Source organism: Stegostoma tigrinum, chromosome 3 (assembly GCF_030684315.1).
Source record: "Stegostoma tigrinum isolate sSteTig4 chromosome 3, sSteTig4.hap1, whole genome shotgun sequence".
Lineage (NCBI taxonomy): Eukaryota > Metazoa > Chordata > Chondrichthyes > Orectolobiformes > Stegostomatidae > Stegostoma > Stegostoma tigrinum.
In genome coordinates, this window is record NC_081356.1 from 32,243,799 (window position 1) to 32,265,406 (window position 21,608).

General features: G+C 39.9%; 1 protein-coding gene across 6 annotated transcripts in view; it reads right to left on the reverse strand.

The window, feature by feature from the left end:
• Positions 1-16,633, reverse strand: part of inip (ints3 and nabp interacting protein) — a 33,605-nt gene extending 16,972 nt beyond the window's left edge. The window contains exons 1-2 of one of the 6 annotated variants that reach the window (XM_048527978.2): positions 16,507-16,633; positions 12,636-12,680 (exon numbers count right to left, since the gene is read on the reverse strand). In XM_048527978.2, the coding sequence (XP_048383935.1) occupies positions 12,636-12,660 (25 nt within the window). In that variant the 5' untranslated portion in view covers positions 12,661-12,680; positions 16,507-16,633. Of the gene's footprint in view, positions 1-12,635; positions 12,681-15,749; positions 15,806-16,099; positions 16,346-16,506 lie in introns of those variants that run through there. The other 5 variants (XM_048527977.2, XM_048527980.2, XM_048527979.2 and 2 more) reach the window with 5 other exon arrangements.
• Between the last annotated feature and the right edge of the window lie 4,975 nt (positions 16,634-21,608).

Genomic DNA, 21,608 nt, shown 5'->3' on the forward strand with positions numbered 1-21,608 from the left:
TATGGAAAAACAGGTCCACAGGTTAAGGTGCTTTACTGGATCAGGGCCAATTTTGGGGCCATCAGGCAGGATTTGGCAGAGGTCGATTGGGTGAGTCCGTTTGAAGGAAAAGGTACGAGTGGCAAATGGGAGGCTTGTAAAAGTGTGATATCAAGAGTCCACGGACAGTATGTCCCTGTTAGGGTGAAGGGAAAAGTTGGCAGGTTTAGGGATCCCTGGCTGACGAAGGATATTGAGACTGCGGTCAGGAAAAAGAATATGACATAGATTGGGTTTAAGCTAATCGGGCTCAAGCAAATCCCTAGATGACTATAAAAAGTGTAACAGCACATTCCAGAGGGAAATCAGAACAGCAAAAAAAAGAGGGTATGAGACGGATCTGGCAGATAAGGTTAAAGATAATCTCAAAAGGTTCCATATCTATTATTAAGAATAAAAGGGTGGCTAGGGACAGAATAGGTCCATTTAAAGATCAGCATGGCTGTCTATGTGTGGAGCCACAGGAGATAGAGATTTGTAATGAATATTTCTCTTCAGTAAAAGTCAAGGATGCAAAGGAAATAAAGGAAACAAGTGGGGATGTTTTGGACTGCATACATATTACCAGAGAGGAGGTGTTTGCAGCCTTAAAAGCACATTAGGGTGGATAAATCCCCTGGGCCTCATCAAGTCCATCCTCATACATTGTGGGAGGCTAGGGAAGAAATTGCAGAGGCCCTTGCAGAGATTTATGCTTCGTCTTTAGCCAGTGGTGAATTTCCAGAAGACTGGAAAGTGGTTAATATTGTTCCACTGTTTAAGAAAGGTAGCAAAGACACGCCAGTGAACTATGGGCCACCAGTCAGCCTGACATCAGTGACAGGCTAGTTATTGGAGAGAATACTCAAGGACAGGATCAACCAACATTTGGACGGTCAAGGTCTGATTAGGGATGGTCAGCATGGATTTGTATGCGTGTAGTCATGCCTGATGAATCTTTTAGAATTTTTCGAAGAGGTAACTAAGAGGATAGATGATGGTAGGGCAGTGTATGTTGTCTATATGGACTTTAGTAAGGCCTTTGACATGGTCCCGCACAGCAGGATAGTCATGAAGGTTAGGTTGCATGGGATTTAAGGAGAGCTAGTTAATTAGATTCAAAACTGGTTCAAGGGTAGGAAGAAGAGGGTGATGGTTGTAGGCTGCTTCTCTGACAGAAGGACTGTGAATAGTGGTGTGCCACAGGAGTTGGCGCTGGGACCTTTGTTATTTGTTATTAACATAAGTGATCTGGATGTGAATATGCAAGGCATGATTAGCAAGTTTTAATACAAAATTAGGAGGTATCATTGATAGCAATGAAGGTTATCAAAACTTAGAGGGACCTTGATCGAATGAGGAATGGGCTGAGGATTGGCAAATGCAAATCGACATAGTTAAGTGTAAGGTGTTGCACTTTGGAAAGTCAAACCAAGGCAGGACTTACCATTTACTGTATAAAGGTCCTGGCGAGTGTTGTGGAACAGAGGGACCTAGGAATACAAGTTTCTTGAAAGTGGCGTCACAGGTTGATAGGGTGTTGAAGAAGGCATTTAGCATACTGGCCTTCATCAGTTCGGGCACTGAATATAAAGGGTTGGAAACATTATATTAAATTTGTGTAAGTCATTGGTGAGGCCACACTTGGAGTATTGTGCAGAGTTTTGGTCACCCTGTTATAGGAATGACATTGTTAAACTGGAAAGTGTGCAAAGCAGATTTACGAGGATGTTGCCAGGACTAGTAGGCCTGAGGTATAGGGAGAAGTGGGCCAGGATAGGACTTTATTCCTTGGAATGTAGGAAAATGAGGGGTGACCTTATTCAGATGTACAAGATCATGAGGGGCATAGATAGGATGAACGCATTTAGTTCTTTTTCAATTTCAACTGACCTTGTCCTGGTCACATTTATCTCACCATGTCACAAAACCCTCCTATCTACACTCCCCTAATCATGGCTACTTGAACATTCCAAATTTTAGTAGCTCTGCCATGGTTGGCTGAGTCTTCAACTGCAGAATTCCCTGCTTAAACCTCTCCGTCTCCCTTTATCTTCCTCCAGAATGCACCAAAAAACAAAAGATCTTTGAGCACACTTTTACCCATCTTCCTTAAATAATGTCTTGCACATCAAAAGTCAGATGTCACTTCAAAACATTCCTGTGAATCATCTTTGGAAACGTTTTTTAATGTAGGGGTATATAGATACAAGTTGTTGGTTACTTAATGACTGAGGATGAGTCAAACATTGGAAAAGCTGCACTAGTAAAATTTATACACAAATTGAGTGAAATAAAGACTTACGGCACCATTCGACCTCACCTTGGCAGATGCAATGAATTAAAGATAGCTTTTAACTGACAAGCCCTAACATACAATGGTGATGGATACTGTGCAAACACTGCAACAGTAAACTACTATACGTTACCTTCAGACATTGTCAAAATAACTGTACATGGCCAAGCAATGACTTTTTAATAATAGTGTTACAGATACACACAGTTTACCTATTGGGTCTCTCAGCTCTGAAATCATACCACCCCTTTCAATAAGTAATATGCTGAAAAAAAAATACACAGTCCTGCTTACTACAGGCAAACTGGTGTCACTGCAATAAGTTTGTGACTTTTATCAGTGACTGGTAAAATCAGAAATACTTAAAGAAATGGAGTTAAGAAATTTATACCAAAATTATATAATTAGAAAATCATGTACTGAACAGAGATGGTTCTCACCTTTTTTGGTGCATAACTAATTCTGCATCTCAGCAATTGTACATTACACTGTTTTTGTGCATTTGATTTCAGCTGGCATTATACAACTGTTTGAATTTACACGAGATACACACTTTTCTGGATAACAAAACTATCATTTACAGCCAGGAAATTTTCTATTTATCTCAGCTGCAGACAGAAAATAAATTACTATCACTTTCAGTATACCATTTAATTTAGTACTTGAGGCATTTTTTTATTTGCACGCAGATTTCTTAGAAGCTAGGCCTTAAGTTCAATTTATTGCTATGAAATGCAATTTATGTTAAAAAAGCACTAGGGACAGACAAATCCACAAATGGGAATTGGTACTTTATCTAGAACATACAGTTTTGTACATGAAGTTCCCTTTGATCCCAATGGAAAATGGTAGCAAAACCAAAGTGGAAGGAATTTTTTTTAAAAAGATCGAACTGAATAGTTTCCAAAGAAGTTAAAAATGCAAATATATTTGAACCAATGGCTACAATAACTAGTGGTGCTATATAAAATGGCCAGTTATCCATTAAGCATCCCAACCTAGTATAATGGTGTCACAAAAGGGACAACATGCAAATGCCTAAGTAAAAATTTTGCATCAACAATGCAATCCTTTGTCAGATCATACATGTTACATTCATATTTGCAAACTCATATCCATACCCTGGGCAAATAAGTTGCTCCTGACACCAAATGCATGCACAGAAAAGAGGAGGCATAACTGAAATGCAGTTGAGCAGAGAGGTGTGGATGAGTGAGGGGGGGGGGGGTATCAATAGACATGGTTTTAGGTTTATCACTGACTACCCTTTTAACAAGCATCTTAGTTTCTCACTGGTACTTTGAGACATCTGGTGGTGACAGAAAGCACCAAATGAATCGAAGCCTTTTTCTTAAAAAAAATCAAATCTACAGGAAATAGCAGTTTTAACATACTACAACATAAAACCTGACAGAATAATAATAAATATAGAGGTGGTGAGGAACTAAACATACATCTAGATTTCTAATCCTTTAAAAACCCCAATGTTTTCCATTGCAGGGCTGTATATGTTTTATTTTTAAATGCATAATATAACTTAAGAATTAAGCTCAACCTTAAGTATGTTCGATAGAACAACTAACCATAAAAAGAGTTGGCTGGCAGATGGACCTGGCGGCTGCTGTTAACTTTCTAATGATTTCTTCTTCTGGCAAACGTGCCCCAAGAAATTCCCTTTCATCCTAGCCAACTTTTCAACTCTATGCTTTTTTTTGGTCTTTCTTCAATCACTAGTATCCATGATTCTTGTGATCAGCTCAGCCAGCAAGCACAGGATGTGTGGTTGACCGCAGATGTTTCGTCACCCTGTGAGGTAACATTGTCAGTGCGCCGCCAGTGAAGCGCTGGTGTTCTGTCCCTGGTTGTTATTTGTTTACTTTGGTTTGCTGGGGTGGCTGGCATTACTTCTGGTTCTGTTTTTCAGTAGTTTGTATATCGGATCCAGTTCAATATTTGCTGACAGAGTTCTGGTTGGAATGCCAGCCTCCAGGAATTCCCTAGCATGTCTCTATTATGGATGTGTTATCCCAGTCGAATTCGTATCCCTCTTTGTCTGTCTGTATTGAGACCAGTGAGAATTGTTGTGTCTCTTGGTGGCTAGTTGGTGTTCATGTATCTGTATAGTCAGTTTTCTTCCAGTCTGGCCTATATAATGTTTCTCACAGTCCTTGCATGGTATTTTGTACATTGTTAGTTTTATTGGTTGTGGGTATGGGATCCTTTATGTTCATCAGTAGCTGTTGTTGGTTTGTGGGCTACTCTGATTCCTCAGGGTCTGAGTAGTCTTGTAGTCATCTCTGATGTATGGTAAGGTGACTAGTGTGTCTGGCCATGTAGTGTCTTCCAAGGTCAGGCTAACCAGCCTAAAGTCTTTTGTCTTCTCCCTCCCTTCCTTCTTAAACAGAGATGTTGCATTAGCCATTTTCCAATACTTTGGGCACCCTCCCTAACCTAGATATTCTGAAAGATACCAAAGCCTCGACAACCTCCTCAGCTATCTCCTTCAGAACTTTGCGGTGTAGTCCATCCAGTCCGGGTGATTTATCCGCCTTCAGAACTTTCAGCCTTCCTAACACCTTCACCTTAGTGATGGCCACTACACTCATCTCTACCCCCTTACTCCCTTGAAGTTCAGTATGCTGCTGGTGACTTTTACTGTGAAAACTGAAAATACCTATTTAGCTCCTGTCATTTTTCTGTTCCACATTACTATCTCTCCAACCTCATTTTCTAGCTGTCCAATGTCCGCTCTTGCCTCTCTCTATCCTTTTATATATCTAAAAATAAACTCTTGCAATCTTCTTTAATAATACTAACTAGCTTACCCCCATATTTCATCTTCTTTCTTCACTTACTGTCTTTTTTTAAGTTATCCTCTGCTGGTTTTGAAGGCTTTCCAATCCTTTGGCTTCCCACTAATCTGAACACATTGCATATTTTCTCCTTTGCTTTTGTGGTGTCCCTGACTTCCCTTGTCAGTCATGGACGCCTGGTATTCCCCTTAGCATGGTTCTTTGTTGCGATAAATTTCTGCTGTGCCTTCCAAATTAGTCCCAGAAGCAACTGGGACTGCGAATCTATCATCCTTTCTGATAGTCTCCCCTTTCAATGAACTCTGGCCAGCTCCTCCCTCATGTCTTTGTAATTAGCATTACACAACTGTAATACTATGACATATGATTAAAGCATCTCTCTCTCAAACTGCAGAGTGAGTTGCAACATATTATGGTCAGTGCCCCCAAGAGGTTCCTTCACCTTAAGCTCCCTAACCATGTCTGCCTCATTACATGTCACATCTAGAATGGTCTGAAATTCCCTCGTGGGCTCTATGAAAAAACAACCCTTAAAAGAAACTTGTAGACATTCCAGAGATTCCTTTCCTTGGGATCTGCTGCCAACCTGATTTTCCAGTCCACCTGCATATTAAGATACCCCATAATTATTGTAATAGAGCCTTTCTTAAAACCTTTTCCATCTCTTGATTTATTTTCTTCCCCACATCCTGACTACTGCTTAGAGGCTTCTACATAACTCCCATTAGGGTCTTTTATCTTTGCCGTTCCTCAACTCTACCTATACAGATTCAAGACCTTTTGACTCAATATCAATTCTTGCTCTTGTTTTAATTTAATTTCTTATTAAGAAGGCAAACCTGCCCCTCTGATATAACAAAGGTGTAGAGTTGCATGAACACAGCAGGCCAAGCAGCGTCAGAGGAGCAGGAAGGCTGACATTCTGGGCCTAGACCATTCTTCAGAAAAAAAAACCTGCCCCTCTGTCTGTACTTTTGATTGGATGCATATCTTGGATATTTAGTTCCCAGCCCTGATCCCCTTGCAGTCATGTCTCTGCGATATTCTTAACATCATATCTGCCAATTTCAATCTGCGCTACAAGCTCATTTACCCTGTTTTGTATGTGACATGCATTTTCAGTACAACACCCTCAGACCTACACTGACTGTCCCCCTTCAAAGTTGTTCTGTTACCTGCTGTGCCTCAAGTTTGAATCCTGAACCACAGGTGAGCCTCATGTTTTTTGACAGCACCACAAGATTCTCCACAGGCCTGATAATATGTTGAAGGGGTAAAATTAATGTCAATATGCCTAGGTTCCACAATCCATTTTGTCTTACTCAATCCTCAGAAGGGAGGAAGGGAGCTGTAGATCACAAAAACAGCAATCCTAACTGTTGTAGGATAGCTTAGGGGAGACCCAGTGCAGGGATTAAGTATACACAGCCTAGGGGAAAGCACTACTGCATTTGCCAGGTGCCCATGGACACAGAATACAGGAGCCTCAGTAATTTAGATCAGACTATGTGGTCACTGCAAAACAGAGAAAATTGGATCCAAATGCTTCTCTTATAGAGGCAGCAAGGAAAGCTAGCAAATACTTTGATGGCAGGCACAACATCCACACAGAACAATAAGTGATAAAAAGGATGACCTGGGCTTGACAGAACAGGGTTCATGGATCACAGCTCTCTAAATCAGGCAAAATACACACAGTTAAAGTCCTAAACCACAGTCCTCTGTGGAAGAATGAAGGGACTGATTGAAACAAGGGGAGTTATTATTGGAGCCATCCATGCACTGAGAGAGGTAGGGGTCACCAGCAAAGAGGTCAGAGGCAGAAGCCACTGCTGCAAGGGAAATTCTACAACTGTAGGTGCACAGGTCACTTTGCAAGGGACAGCAAGTTATTCAGGCAGTCAGCATGCTACAACAGCCAGGCTCAAGACCCCAGACTCTATTTTCTAGCCAGGAATATTCCTATCCCCCAGATATTTGGTTCCCCATTTGGTGGTAATCAAGACCCCATTATTCAGTGTCCAGAATTTTGCTAGATACAGGAAAAACTATTTGATTTTCGTACTGTTTAGACTATTGATGTGTTCAACGAAGACAGTGTATAGGGGATTGTTGTCTATGTACAACGGGAAACAACAGTTACTCATGGAATTAGGGTGTCTGAGATTTGATAATTACTTGCATGGAGACAGCGTGGTCTGTAACTGTGATCTCCATTTTTCCTAGACACTTCAAGTGATTAGCGGGAAAGACTGTGGTTCAAGTGACCACATGCCCAAAACTGAACATTCTAAACTGAGCCATAGCCAGCAGCTATTGGCTACAGAGAACAGTGGAAATCAAGGTCAAAGAAATCTCAAAGGCTCAGGGGGAACCAGTTACAACCACCTCGAGGTTTACTGACAGAGTACTTATCAGATGTTTTGGCATTTGGACCGCCAGCCAGTGCCTGAGATGTACATTTTACTCCTCCCTGCATGGCAACAGTGAAGAGTGCTGGTGCAACCTTAGCGGGTGCTTTGAACACCTGCTCATGATAGCAATGGCACCAGTTACTCCCTTCCTCGTGCCATGTTTGATATGCTCTTTGGAGATTCTGCTTGACTGTCAATACAAGGACCCTTAACTGAGTCCACTCCAGTCCCAATGTCGCTACTCATCTCATCTATCAGGTTTTCCTTGTGCTTATTTTCCATTCCGCTAGCTGTTTGATTAAGCCCTAACCCTGTTGCAGGTTGGAAAATTCTGCATAACTTTTATGTTCACCTCAAATTAAAGCTCCTCCACCTACATAAAAACATAACAGTTGTTATCGTACCTCCTCAAACACCAATGTTCTCAGCGCTAAATATTCATTCTTTGCTAAATCATAACTTATGCTGCCTCCAATTAAGTATTGTATGCATTGCTCATGCGGTAATCTCTTCTGCACAAAGCAAGATTAATACAGATTATACACTGCTTTACTAAACATGGTCGGCAAGTCCCAGGTCATCCTCCTGCGAGGTGGATTTGGAAGACCATTTAATCTAAGAGATTATTTGTGCCTCTTCCTGTAATGTAGTTAGTGTCATGTAAATAATCTCTACAATATCAAATTTCAAAAATCAAGCAAAGGGTTTCATTGCAGAGCACTTGTAATAGTAGGAAATGGTTTCAAAAGCATCTCTGCCAAGATGTCAAATTTCTAATCCAGCTCACAGATAACATTGAAGACCAGATAATTCACTCAAGGGACAACTCAGAAGGCAAGCCACCCTCAAAGACATCCTACGAGACCATTACCATATATCTTCAATACAGCATCAGTTGTGTTTGGTACAGTGAGATGAAAGAAAAAAGCTTTTAAAATCAATTAATACAAATGTCGTTTTAAAATGTGTAGCTACTTGTGCTTTCTTTTGAGTGAGGAGAGGGGAGAGGAGCTTAATGGGAATGATGAAATTGACTTGTCCTTGCTTGAAAATTCATTATACTTTGTAATCCACTATTAATATTTCCAAAGAAAAACCAAAAGAACTGTGGATGCTGTAAATCAGGAACAAAAACAAAGTTGCTGGAAAAGCTCAGCACATCTGGCAGCATCTGTGAAGAAAAACATCACAGTTAATGTTTCAGGTCCGGTGAAGCTTCCTCATAACTGATGTATATTCTGCATATAAACTGACGTTTTCCCAGCCACCATCAGTTCTGAGGAAGAGTCACAGGACCCGAAATGTTAACACAGTTTTCTTCACAGGTGCTGCCGACCTGCTGAATTAATATTTTCAAATTATTGTCACATCAATTTAGTGCATCAATAAGGAAATGAAGATAGGATCTTGGAATAATTGTTAAAAGGTTTTGTCATCATATGGTTGCAAAAGTTGATAATGACAGTTTTGAACAAAAAAAGTGACCACATCGCAATATTTCAGAAATTAGCAGAATTATACAGCAGAGAAATGGCTTGCAAGGGCAGGTCACACAGTGGCAGCATCCCTGATAGATTGATTAAAAATATTCATGAAGCATTTGCTAATAATAGTGGAATACTCTGTTTGTTAGAAAAGATGCTAGCAAACAAGAGTTTTGCTGCCACCTCAACGATTAAGCATTTGATGAGAAGGTCTATTGGGGACTTTCTCAATTTGCCAGTAATTAAGGCCTCAAATGGTCAATTAACAGCCTGTTCAAGTCTTCAATGCATTACTCCGTCAATTACCTGGCAGAACGTATCTGGTTTCCTGACTGGGTAGCCATGGTAACCAGCCTGTCAGATCTTTTTGGTAGGGAACTTCAATTGCTCCAATCAAAGGGCAACTGGAACCAAGGATGGGGAGGCAAAAGTGCGGCCACTGAAAACCACCAAGTTGTCCTAGCCTCAACGCCACCCCCTTTCCTTTGTGGTGCAGTGGTTATTTACAATGAAAGCTCTCTACAACAGGGGGCAAACTTCGACATTGTTCAATTAGAAGTGCTTCAGTCAACTGTCGCCGCTTTAATTTGCTTATTGCTTAAATTAAATTTAATGCTATCAGAGATAAAGGCTCAAAAACTGTAACAATATTGGTATTACTATAAACACAAAACAGTTCATAGCTTTGTTAAAATAAGTTTATTTTACCAAAGACTAATAATGTGTCTTTTTTACACAATGATTATTCTAATCTTGCTAATAAATTTCTGTAACTGAACAAAAAAAAACTTTATATAAACACTAACACTATACAGAAGACCAATTTGTTCAATTGTTTATTACACAAGAATCTCATTAGCTAACATACATCTTCAGCTTTCTCTTAGGTGTGAGACAAGAACATCACAATTTACTGAAAATTCAGGGTACACAATAAGCTACGCTATATAAGCATCATTCAGATCACACACAAGAAGCCTATTATTCTTCTGCAATGCACAACAATACAGATCTCCAAATAACTTCTGGCACAATAAAAGGAAGAAGCAAAAAACTATATATTTTTACAGCACATTGCAAACTCTCAGGCATTCAGAAAAGATTAGCCAATGAAGTTCTTTTGAAATATAATTACTATTTTCAATGGATAGAAATGGAGTTGGCCAGCAAAAGTACAAAGGAAACCTACTCTAAATCCAAGCAAGAACCCAGGGGCTAAAATCCTGCCAGACCTGCAATGTGTACATAATTTTTAATACAGCTCAGACTACATTTCCATGTTGGATATTTGTTAGACAAGATTACCTAATAAAGCGTTAAAATTTATACTGATAACAACTTCTGAAGTCCAAAATGTCCCACTGACTTGTGATTATTTATGTTTACTAAAGTGTTTGCCATAAGCAGCAAGGCAACTCGTTTTATTCTTTGTTGGTTAGGTTTCTGAAACTTCCTCCTAATTGGTTATTTACCAGCTTAAAGATGCACCACTAACACACAGAACTGCTCCTCCACATCATATAATAGCAAAAAGTAAGAACTAGCAAATATTGTTGCCTCAGTGCCACAAACAAATTTTCATAGTGCACAGTAACAAGAAGGTTTGAATTTATTCAGAGATAATGGGAACTGCAGATGCTGGAGAATTCAAGATAACAAAGTGTGAAGCTGGGTGAACACAACAGGCCAAGCTGCATCTCAGGAGCACAAAAGCTGACATTTCGGGCCTAGACCCTCTAGGCCCGAAACGTCAGCTTTTGTGCTCCTGAGATGCTGCTTGGCCTGTTGTGTTCATCCAGCTTCACACATGGTTATCTTAGGTTTGAATTTATTGTTCAGTTGTCTGTCCTAGGATGAGCTTAAGAAAACTCTAAGACTTATCTCACAATCGTGCTTCCTCCAGGTACTGCAATATAAAAGACAAGATCATGCTGGAATGTCTCCAAATGGGATAGGACCCAACACCCACTTCCATCTTCCTGAAAAACACCCCCCCCACCGACCCACACAGTAATGTGACTGCAGTATGATGTTGAGGTGGAAGTGGATGACGGTAAGCAAGTATAGAACAAACACAAAACCAAAGGCAAAAGAAACCAGGGAAAATAGGAGGAAAATCAAAATGGAATTTCCTTTGAATAATTTTTTTTGAAAACATAAAAATCTTCACCTTGAGGAAATGATTTGCAACTTTTAAAATAATATGAAAAAAAAAGAAACGTTGAGTAGTATAGACAGGAAGAAGTCATTCAACCATTCAATATGTACCAGTTAGACAGAGTCATACAGCATAGAAAAAGACCCGTCTGTCCAAAAAGTCCAAGCCAACCATCTTCCCAAAGCAAATTAGTTCCACTAGCCTGCATTTGGCTTATATCTCTCCAAACCCTTCCTGTTCATGTACTTATCCGAATGTCTTTTAAAAGTTGTAACTGTATCTGCATCCATCACGATGTCTGGCAGCTCGGTCCGCACACGAACCACTTCCTATGTAAAAAAGTTACCCTGATGACCTTTTTAAATCTTTCTCCTCTCACCTTAAAAATATGCCCCTTGTTTTGAACTCCCTCAACCTGAGAAATTACTCTTGCTATTCACCTTATCCACGACTCTCATGATTTTATAAACCTCACTAAGGTCACCCCTCAATCTCCTATGCTCCAGTGAAAAAAGTCTCAGCCTATCTTAATGACTCAAATATTCCATTCCTAGCAACATCCCAACAAATCCTTTCTGAAGTCACTTCAAAAGGCATAACTGCACGTTTACACTTGTACAATTGTACGTTTTCTTTTAAAAAGTAATCTGGTCAGTCCCACTTATTGGCTTGGTCCACCTTTGCCATCACTTCAACTATTTCTATTGGCTACCAACCCTGGAAACAGTTGAGTTTTATTTATTCTATTTAAACCCTTCAATATTTTAAAAGCATCTCTATCAAAAAGCCCCTTAACCATCTCTGCTAGAAAAACAAACAAATCTCCAATTCCCCTTTCCTGGAAAAATTCTAGTTACCTTCCCTGGAACCTACCTAACATTCATGTCCTTGTTGAAAGGAAATGTGGAACACAGAACCAAATACAATGGTCAGTCAGATTCCAACTTCTTGTGTTTTATATAGGTATAGCATTACTCAATGGCTTTTTTAAAAAATTCTATGAGAGGGTTGACCTATGATGACCTCTGGATTTCACGAAAATGTACTGTGATCTCTTTGAAACACTCAAGATTATGAAGGGGCTTGGCAGGTTTGACACAGACATTGTTCTGGATTCCACAGCCAGTGGAAACAGAGGTTTACAGTTTCAGGATAATTTGATCATTTAGGAAGGAGATAAAGAGAAATTTCAGAGGATTGTGAAACTTTGGTACTACCTACCTTGGAGTGTTCTGAATGCACAATTATTGAAAATGTTTAAGGCCAAAGAAGGATTTTTAGTCTCAGAGAATATGGGGAACAGGTGAGAAAGTAGACCTGAAGCTCAGGATTAGCCACAATCACGACCGACAGAAAGCAGTCTACTCTTAATCCACTATTTTACATTCCTGTGTGGTAGCCTTTTAAAAATTTAAGACATTTGTATTGACAAAGAGATAAGCCAGCTCTCACCTGGTGCTGGAGGGTTTGTTGTCATTTCTGTCGAACAGCCAAACTCTATAGAAAAAGAAGAAAAAATATGTTAACTAATTACCAATAATTGATATTTGAAATTGACTGCTAACTGAGAGGAAAGAATTGTGGAAACAACTGCAGTGTTATCTTTTCTCTCTTAAAATCAACTAAAGATGATACTGAATGCACACGTCACGCAGAGGATTTCCTAACAGGTGCAGGTTAGGTAGATTAACGATGGGAAATTCAGGGTTACAAGGGGATAGGGTTGGGGGGAAGATGAGTCTGAGTGGGATGCTCATCAGAGGGTCAATATGGACTCAATGGGCTGAACAGCCTTATTCCACAATGAAGGGATTCTGTGATTCTATGAATTTAAGCGACGGCTGTAAATCAACAGACCTGCATTGTCCCATTTCAACTCTGTAGTTAAATGGTGCTTTTAAAGTTTTGACAATCAAGCAATCAACCATCTAGCAGAAAATGAAAAAAAACTTCAGCACTGGTAGTTCGTAGTAATTTTTGGGCCCTCTTCTGGCACCATAGCGCTCCTATCCCTGGGGTGGGAGGCCCAGATTCAAGTCCTACCTGCTTCAGAGGTGTGTAATGACATCCCCAAACAGATGGATTGAAAATAAGTACTGAATAATTTTTGGGCATATTTTGAAACGCAGGTGGAGTGCTTACATGTCAATAACGCTCTCATTAGTACAGGTATGCTGGCCACTTGTCCAGATGGTCTGTGGCAATGGTATTCAGTCCAGTAATTAACCACAATATTTTTATTATCTCAACTTGTCAAACAAAGTTTGAAAATCTGTAAGCAAACTTGAAAACAAAAAAAAACTGTTTCTTCAAAACCATCACATCTTTTTACCAACCTGAAGCTTAGATGCAACTAATAATCTCCAGAGCATTAATGAAAGATGTGCATTTACATACTGCCTTTTATGAGCTCAGGGCATCAAAAGCCAGTTTAATGCTGTGATAAATATAATTGCATTTGCTAATTCGAGTATGGAAAGTTCCCAGAAACAGCATGAGAAAACTAAAACAAAGTTAAGGATGTTGCTTTAGGAGTGGCTATTGCCTTGGACATTGGGAAGAACTGCCATGTTTATTAACATATAGCTGTGGATTTTTTTACATCCTTAATTTTAGGCAGACACAAGAAATTTTGATACCTTTTCAATTTCAGTATGAGCGCCATCAGCAACTGCAAAGATGATCTTATCGAGTTTAATTTACCTGTGATACTGACACAGATTTAGTGGTTTCCAGAACAACCAAGAATGGTTATTTGGAGAATCTCACACACACTGTACTCACGGCCTGATATAAAGGACTCAATGCAGCAAATTGGTAAAAAGGAAAATTCAGGTGTGCTATTTTCAGTCCTGTGCTCACTTTCAATGATCTGAGTTAATATTTCATAATACTTTCCAATTTAAATGGCACGTTAATTTTTGACCAGGTCTCATTGTAAACATGAGTAACTATCTACAGAGCACAAAATTCCGCTAATTACAAACAAGCATAAGAGCTTCCAGGAAGAAAGAAATATATTAAAAAGCAACAAACAGAAAGACAGTTAAGCCCTCTCGTGCAATTTAATTACAGGGTCTTTTAAACAGAAAAGACAATGCATCATTTTTCCAAACCACTTTCCAATTGAGATTTCTAGATGCTAAGTTGTAGGACAATTCCAAATACAATATAATACTAATCAGAAAGCAATGTCCTCTGGAAGTTGACACAAGTATGGCGGCATTAGTAGGGAAGCCAATCTTGTATCTGGATGGAGCTGTTAATATTAATTGGCAGATAATTAAGAAGTTTGAATTAAAGTATTGAAGACTGGTTGCCAAAGCAAAATATTGCAAATGCCAGAAATCTGAAACAAACAGAAAATGCTGGAAATATTTAGCAGGTCAGGCAGCATCTGCACAGAGAGAACAGTTAATATTTAAATGATACAAATATCATCTCATGACAAGTCACAGGACTGAAAATGTTAGGACTCTATGTAGTTTACTTGAAGCATCAACAATTAGATCAGCAAGTTGAAAAAGATATCACATGGAAAAAAACAAGAACTGTTGAAATGCAGACTAGAAGTTTTACTTGTGAAACTCCAAACTTGAAAGAACTTGATGAGAAGCAAACAGGCTGATACAGCAAGTTAAATCTGCATCTCTACAGAACCTGGATCAATCGTTAGCATTAAGTCACAGCTTGATAGTTCTTTTTGTTTACTCAAGATATTAACATATAGGGCAAAAGCAGGATATGAAGTTAGATCACAGTTCAGCTATGATCTCTGAATGGTGAAGGGGCATTTGCACAATGTAGCTGGTCTACAAGCAGTGGCATCCTACCTCCACACTTATTAATAAATTGATTTTGCAATAGGACATGTTCAAAGGAAGACACTATATTTAAGTCTGTCACTTGATTTATATTTCCTGGATACAAAACGAATGCAACAGCCTTAAGATTTTTTTGAAAATTCACTCAGGCTATTAGAATTGCAAGCAAGGCCTGCATCACCAAACACCTAGTGCAGATGGATTGGGAGTTTCAAGTTAAGATGATGTGTCAGTTGGAGGAGAGCAACATCGGCTTCTTGTGTCATCTAGGTAGCAGTGGTCAGAATTTGGGAGAGGCTGTCACCAAATCCTTAGTGTTACTTTGCTAAATATTTAGACATATTTTTGATTTATAACTTAGTCATGGGTTAGAAGGGCCACAGTTAGCAAAGTAGATCTAAGATCACAATCAGATCAGTCATGATCTTATTGAATGATAGAGCACACATTCTGGGCTGAAAGATCATTGCTGATTTTACACTAATGAAAGCAGATACATCAAAAGGTCAAGTGACTTTCTAGCCATCAGTCTGCACACCACATCACCACATTAGCCAAACATAACCTGTGGAAAGTATAAAAGCAACACTCAAGAGTGGCAGAGAGTCATACAGCACAGAAACAGACCCTTCAGTCCAACTCATCCATGCTGATTAGATGTCCCAACCTGACCTAGTCCCATTTGCCAGCATTTAGCCCACATCCCACTAAACGCTTCTTATTCATATACTCATCCAGATACCTTTTCAATGTTGTAATCTCCATCACTTCCTCTGGCAATTCGTTCCATAGATGCAACATCCTCTGCATGAAAAAAGTTACCCCTCAGATCCTTTTCAAATCTTTCCCCTCTCACCATAAACCTATATCCTGTAATTTCAGACAAACCCAACCTAGGAAAAACACCTTTGCTATTCACTCAATACATGCCCCTCATGATTTTATAAACCTCTAGGTCACTCATCAGCACAATATCCTTCGTTAACTAAGGAAGAAAATAAACAAATGGCAAAACTATCCGACTATCAATGTGTGTAAGTACAAATTATTCGACCTTTTACAAAAGGAAAGCAAATTGCAAGTTAAACTTACAACAGAATCCGTGCTGTCAGCAACTGGCAAACGCTCGAGTGAACAAGCAGCCGAAAGTGATTTTCACTAAGAGACTGCAAGAATGGCAAGTATAAAAGTAAAGAGACTGACCCATGGTGGAGTTGGCAAGATACTGCTAGGCCGTGCTGTCAATGAGCCCAGACGGAGAGAGCAGTACTCAGGAGGGTTCGGGCTGCGACTGACGTCACAGAGCTCAACGCCGACGGCGTGACGGGGCGGGGATTGCATCATCGCACAAGGGGCGGGGACAATTGTGTCCGGCCGTCGGGAGGCAGGGCTTCTCCTCACTGGAGAGTCAGCCTGAGACTTACCCCAGCTGTGGGCAAATAACCAATTAACCGAATGCTTAGCCCGACATCCACCTTACATCTGGTACATAGACCTACCGAGCGACTCCTCTCTTTCTCCTACGCCTTCTTGCCCCACTTGTTATTTATCTCCACTCATTCGGCCAAAGATAAGTTTAAAATGACCAGGCCGCCCGCCCGTTGGGCAGCCTTCTTGACGCATGCGCGCGACATGTCCCGGATGCTGCGCATTGACGTCACCGGACCGCTTCGCGCAGGTGTCGAGCTATTGGCGGGCGAGGACTGGGACGAAGTGGAGAGTGAATGGGGTTGACACACTGCAACTCAGAGAATAGCAACTGTACTTTGGCCATTGTTTCCATTAAATCTCATGGAGTTACCAACTCGCCAAGCTTGCCCTAATGTTTGCATATTGTATGCATTAATCGAGACTCCGCTTAGAGAAATGCATGAGGCAACTCATAGTAAGGGCAGTAACAACGTTTCCTTTCTGGTGCACCGACATTAGCAATACAAATATTGGTAGTGGGAGAAAGAAGTGTAGTGGTGGGTTGCAGTATGTCGTGTGATGGTCCTCGAGGGTATGTCCGATGGGAGTTGTCAAACTTAAAATACTGTTGGATGTTTGGTTAATGTGTATCATGACAAGTCACAGGACTGAAAATGTTAGGACTCTATGTAGTTTACTTGAGGCATCAACAATTAGATCAGCAAGTTGAAAAAGATATCACATGGAAAAACCAAGAACTGTTGAAATGCAGACTAGAAGTTTTACTTGTGAAACTCCAAACTTGAAAGAACTTGATGAGAAGCAAACAGACTGATACAGAAAATTAAGTCTGCATCTCTGCAGAACCTGGATCAATCGTTAGCATTGTCATAGCTTGATAGTTCTTTTTGTTTACTCAAGATATTAACATATAGGGCAAACCTGTTCAGTGAAACGATTGTACACCTCTTAGACCCCAGACTGTGCTTAAGACGTAGGGATACTACCAGTGTGCCACAAGAACCCCAACTGTTCTACGAGAAATAACTAAGATAGCTCACTAGTGCTAACTATCTGTTATCCTAATGACTGGGACGTAAGAATTTTGAACCATCGGAACACCTAAATTTATCTAACGTGTGACAGTTATTACACGAGCAGTCTGTCCCACTGTTCATCACAATGGATGCATGCTCTTTTCTATTGCTTGCTATAGAATAGATTTGTAAGGTCTACAGGGCCTACTTGGTTTAGTGGGTATAGGAAAACCATTGACTGGTCTAACCAGAAGTTGTTGTTGTTTTGACCATCAAATAGTTATTTTAGCAATTAGTGACAGGCTATACTGATTTGAGAAACATTGTTACAGAAATTCAGGAGAACCTGGAATTTACATCTTACTAGTCTGAGATCCAAGCCTGCTTTGCTGGCACCATGACTTGTGGAGTTTAAGGCACACCTCAATATTAACTCTTTCAGACACATAATAGTTCTCCCCAAGATTTTTTTCCCATCACAGATTCATATTCACCACTACCCTATCTTTCAACTTACTTCCAAGCCTCTGAATTCACAAGTTCAGGCTGCTGTGAAACATGACTGATTCATAACCCAATATATTCATAAAAAGCATTAATTCTCTTAATTTGACATGAGTCAATGACCTACAAAATGCACATAATTACACATTACAGCCTTTCTGTGTTACAGTAACCATAGAAGGATTGTGTTGGGTAGAATCTGGGAGAGAATAGTACCACAGGCTCGCACCTAGGCTTAGCTTTTTAAAGGACTAAACTCAAATGAATGAGGGAATAGTTTAAAGTATGTTATAAAGCGGAGGTTTACCCTCCCCTCTGCAAACCAAAGCCGAAACACCCAAAGAGCAGCACCTCTCCCTATAATCTGTAATAGGAGTGTGAAAATTGGTGTAACCTGCCTATCAGCAACTTCTAGTGTTTGAATACACACTCACTTTATATCAACAAGTAACAATTTATTTATCCAACTCTAACAGTGAACAAATTAACTAAACTATTAACAAACTGAATAAACCCCCTTCTCATTATTAACTATTCTCAAATAAAGCGAGATTCTAATGGTATGCTGTACCAATGAATATGAAATAAAAATAAAATTCAGACTCTCGGGTAACGTATCTTCTGGAATGTTCTGTGCTTTCTCCGTTGAGTCTTCTGTTAGAAATATTAGCTGGTTGTGTCGTGGGTACCTTTGTTATTTAAATGGTGCTTTCTCTAAGAGCCACTAATTCTTTCGAGAACTGAGGGCTGTTTGGTTTGGTGGATGGCAGTTAGTTATTTAGTTATGGCCAACATCCCCCTTCTTATATACCCTTGATGAAATATCAAAATGTCTTACAATCGGCTGGGTCCTGTGTTGTCAAAGCCATCAGATTTAAATTTAATAGATTTTTTGGGATCTAAGTGCCTGGTTCAAATTGTTTGGCCATTTTCAAAAGCTTGTTGTCTTGGTAAAAACTGCTGCTTGGCCTGCTAATTCTATGGCCTTTTGATACAAATGTTTCAGTTCAAGTGATGTAAGTGGCTTGTCCTACTTTTTCCACATAATCCTCAAGTCTTGGAATTGGATATGAGGCAGATTTGGACATGGCGTTGACCTCCCAAAAATCCACGCAGAATTAGTACCATCGGGTTTGGGAACTGACACAATCGGCGAACTCCACTCACTTTGACTTGTCTCTATGGTGTCTTCTTGCAGCATTGCTTCTGCTTCCTTCTGAACTTCTGCTGCTTTGAGAGAATTAAGCCTGTGGGAGTATTGTTTTTTTGGAACAGCATTCCCTATGTCAACGTCATGTACTATGGCATTAGTACTCCCCACTCTATTTATACATAGGTCCTCATAGCACTGTAACAAGTCTTTCAATTTAGTTCTCTGTTCTGGGGTCAGATAACTCACTACCCTATCGCGTTCCTTAAGGACTTCCTCATTATTCAATTTATTCTGAGGCACATCAAAATCCAAATCATCTGGATTTGATTACTTATTTTGAGTGGCAATAACTAATACCTATTTCTCCAGTTCCCTTTCCCTGTCATAGGAATGTTTCAGCATGCTCACATGACACACACAATAATTTTTTTTCTCTATTTGTCATCTTTACCAGACAATTCACCTGATTTAACTTCTTCCTAATCTGATAGGGACCATTAAATCTTGCTTTAAAGGGGTCTCATATCAGTGGTAACAGTACCAAAACTTTATACCCACGGATAAATGTAGACATTTTAAATTTCTTATCTACTCTTGGCTCATTAGGTGCTGTGCCACCTTCTCGCTAATTCACCAATTCTGTTTAATCTTTCTCTCACCTCAGATATATAATCCAACTGTGAAATCTCTTGCTTTGTGTCTGAACATCAATTCAAATGGAGTAAACTGAGTCAATTCATTTGGAGCATCTCTAATAGCAAACAGTATAAATGGGATACCTTTATCCCAAACATTTGTGTAATTCTGGCAATAAACCCTCAACATTGTCTTTAGTGTCTGGTGCCACCTATCCAATGCTCCCTGGGATTCAGGAGGGTACACTTGATTTAAAGTGTTTGATGCCTAAACTATCCATGACTTCCTTAAATAGTTTGGTAGTAAAATTACACCATTGGTCTGACTGAATCTCCCTGGGTAGACCATAATGGGTAAAGAAAGCAAGCAACTCCTCCTCCTTTTTTGCCTCAACATTCCATAATCGAATTGCCTCTGGAAATATGGTAGACACAACCATTATGGCTAGCAAATACTGGTTCCCACTTTTGGTTTTAGGGAGGGGACCTACATAATCAATGATAACCCGCATGAAACGTTCTTCAAATGCAGGAATTCACATGAAAGGCTCTGGTTTTATTACTGCCTGTGGCTTTCCTACCATCTGACAGGTACGTCAAAATTCAATCACATCTTTATGTAATTCAGGCCAGTAGAAATGCTTTTGTCTCTTAGCCTGAGTCTTCCTCACCCCTAGATGACCTTCTGCAGGTAATTGGTGCACTACTTCCTGTCTGTATTCTATTGACTACACAATCTGGTGAACGTCCACCCAGTTCTCATCTGCACTAACCTGTCAAGGTCTCGTTTTCCACCTTAAGATTTTATCCTCAAGGTAACAGCGTTCTGGAATGCACTCTGATTCCTCTTCTGAGTAGTCTTTATGATATAAATCCTTAATTGTCTCAACTTTTTGTTGTAATTCCATTAATCTTTCAGAACCAAACACCTCTGCCTGATCCTCATAGGTTCTTACTTTACCATCTCAACAAACAGGTTATCAGCTAAGTGGACCTCAACTCCATCATCTTTCTCTTTTGTTTCCCCTTTTTGTTTTAACTTACGACTACGGGGTCTTGTTACCACACAGTCTGGAAAAATCCCAGGCTATTTTTCTTTTAAATATTCAGCTCCCTGGTTTTCTTCTGGCTTTTCCACAACAATGGGCTTCACTCCCACCTGTGATCCAGCAATATGGTTTCCAAGAATAAACTGTATTCCTGGAATAGAGATAATGGGAACTGCAGATGCTGAAGAATGCAAGATAATAAAGTGTGAAGCTGGATGAACACAGCAGGCCAAGCAGCATCTCAGGAGCACAAAAGCTGACGTTTCGGGCCTAGACGCTTCATCAGAGACTCTAGGCCCGAAACGTCAGCTTTTGTGCTCCTGAGATGCTGCTTGGCCGGCTGTGTTCATCCAGCTTCACACTTTATTATCTTGTATTCCTGGAATAGCCAATTTTTCCATCACTCACACTATTGCTTTCCCAGTCTTGACTGGACTTTCTAGCCTTATTTTACACAGGGGAACACTACTCCTTTCTCCATTTATTCCACATTTTACCACTCTCTTGGGCAATATTTCAGAAGAAATATAAATATTTTCATCTCTTTTCATCAGACTGACTACCTTCCTTACCTTCAATATTTTAACTTCTTTACTTTTTCCTCAGTTCTACCTGAGTTGAAGTCTTTGAAAAAGTTGGGCACTATCTTACTATCTAGCCTGTGAGTAGGCTGTACACTGTCCTGCAGCCCCTTGATTTCCCTTGGGATTTCCTTCACTATCTCAACTAATCCCACTGATTCAGCTTCTTCTACCACATCCTTTTCCCCACTGCCTTTCTTAATCCGTTAACTCTGTGACTTGGTGTGTCCCA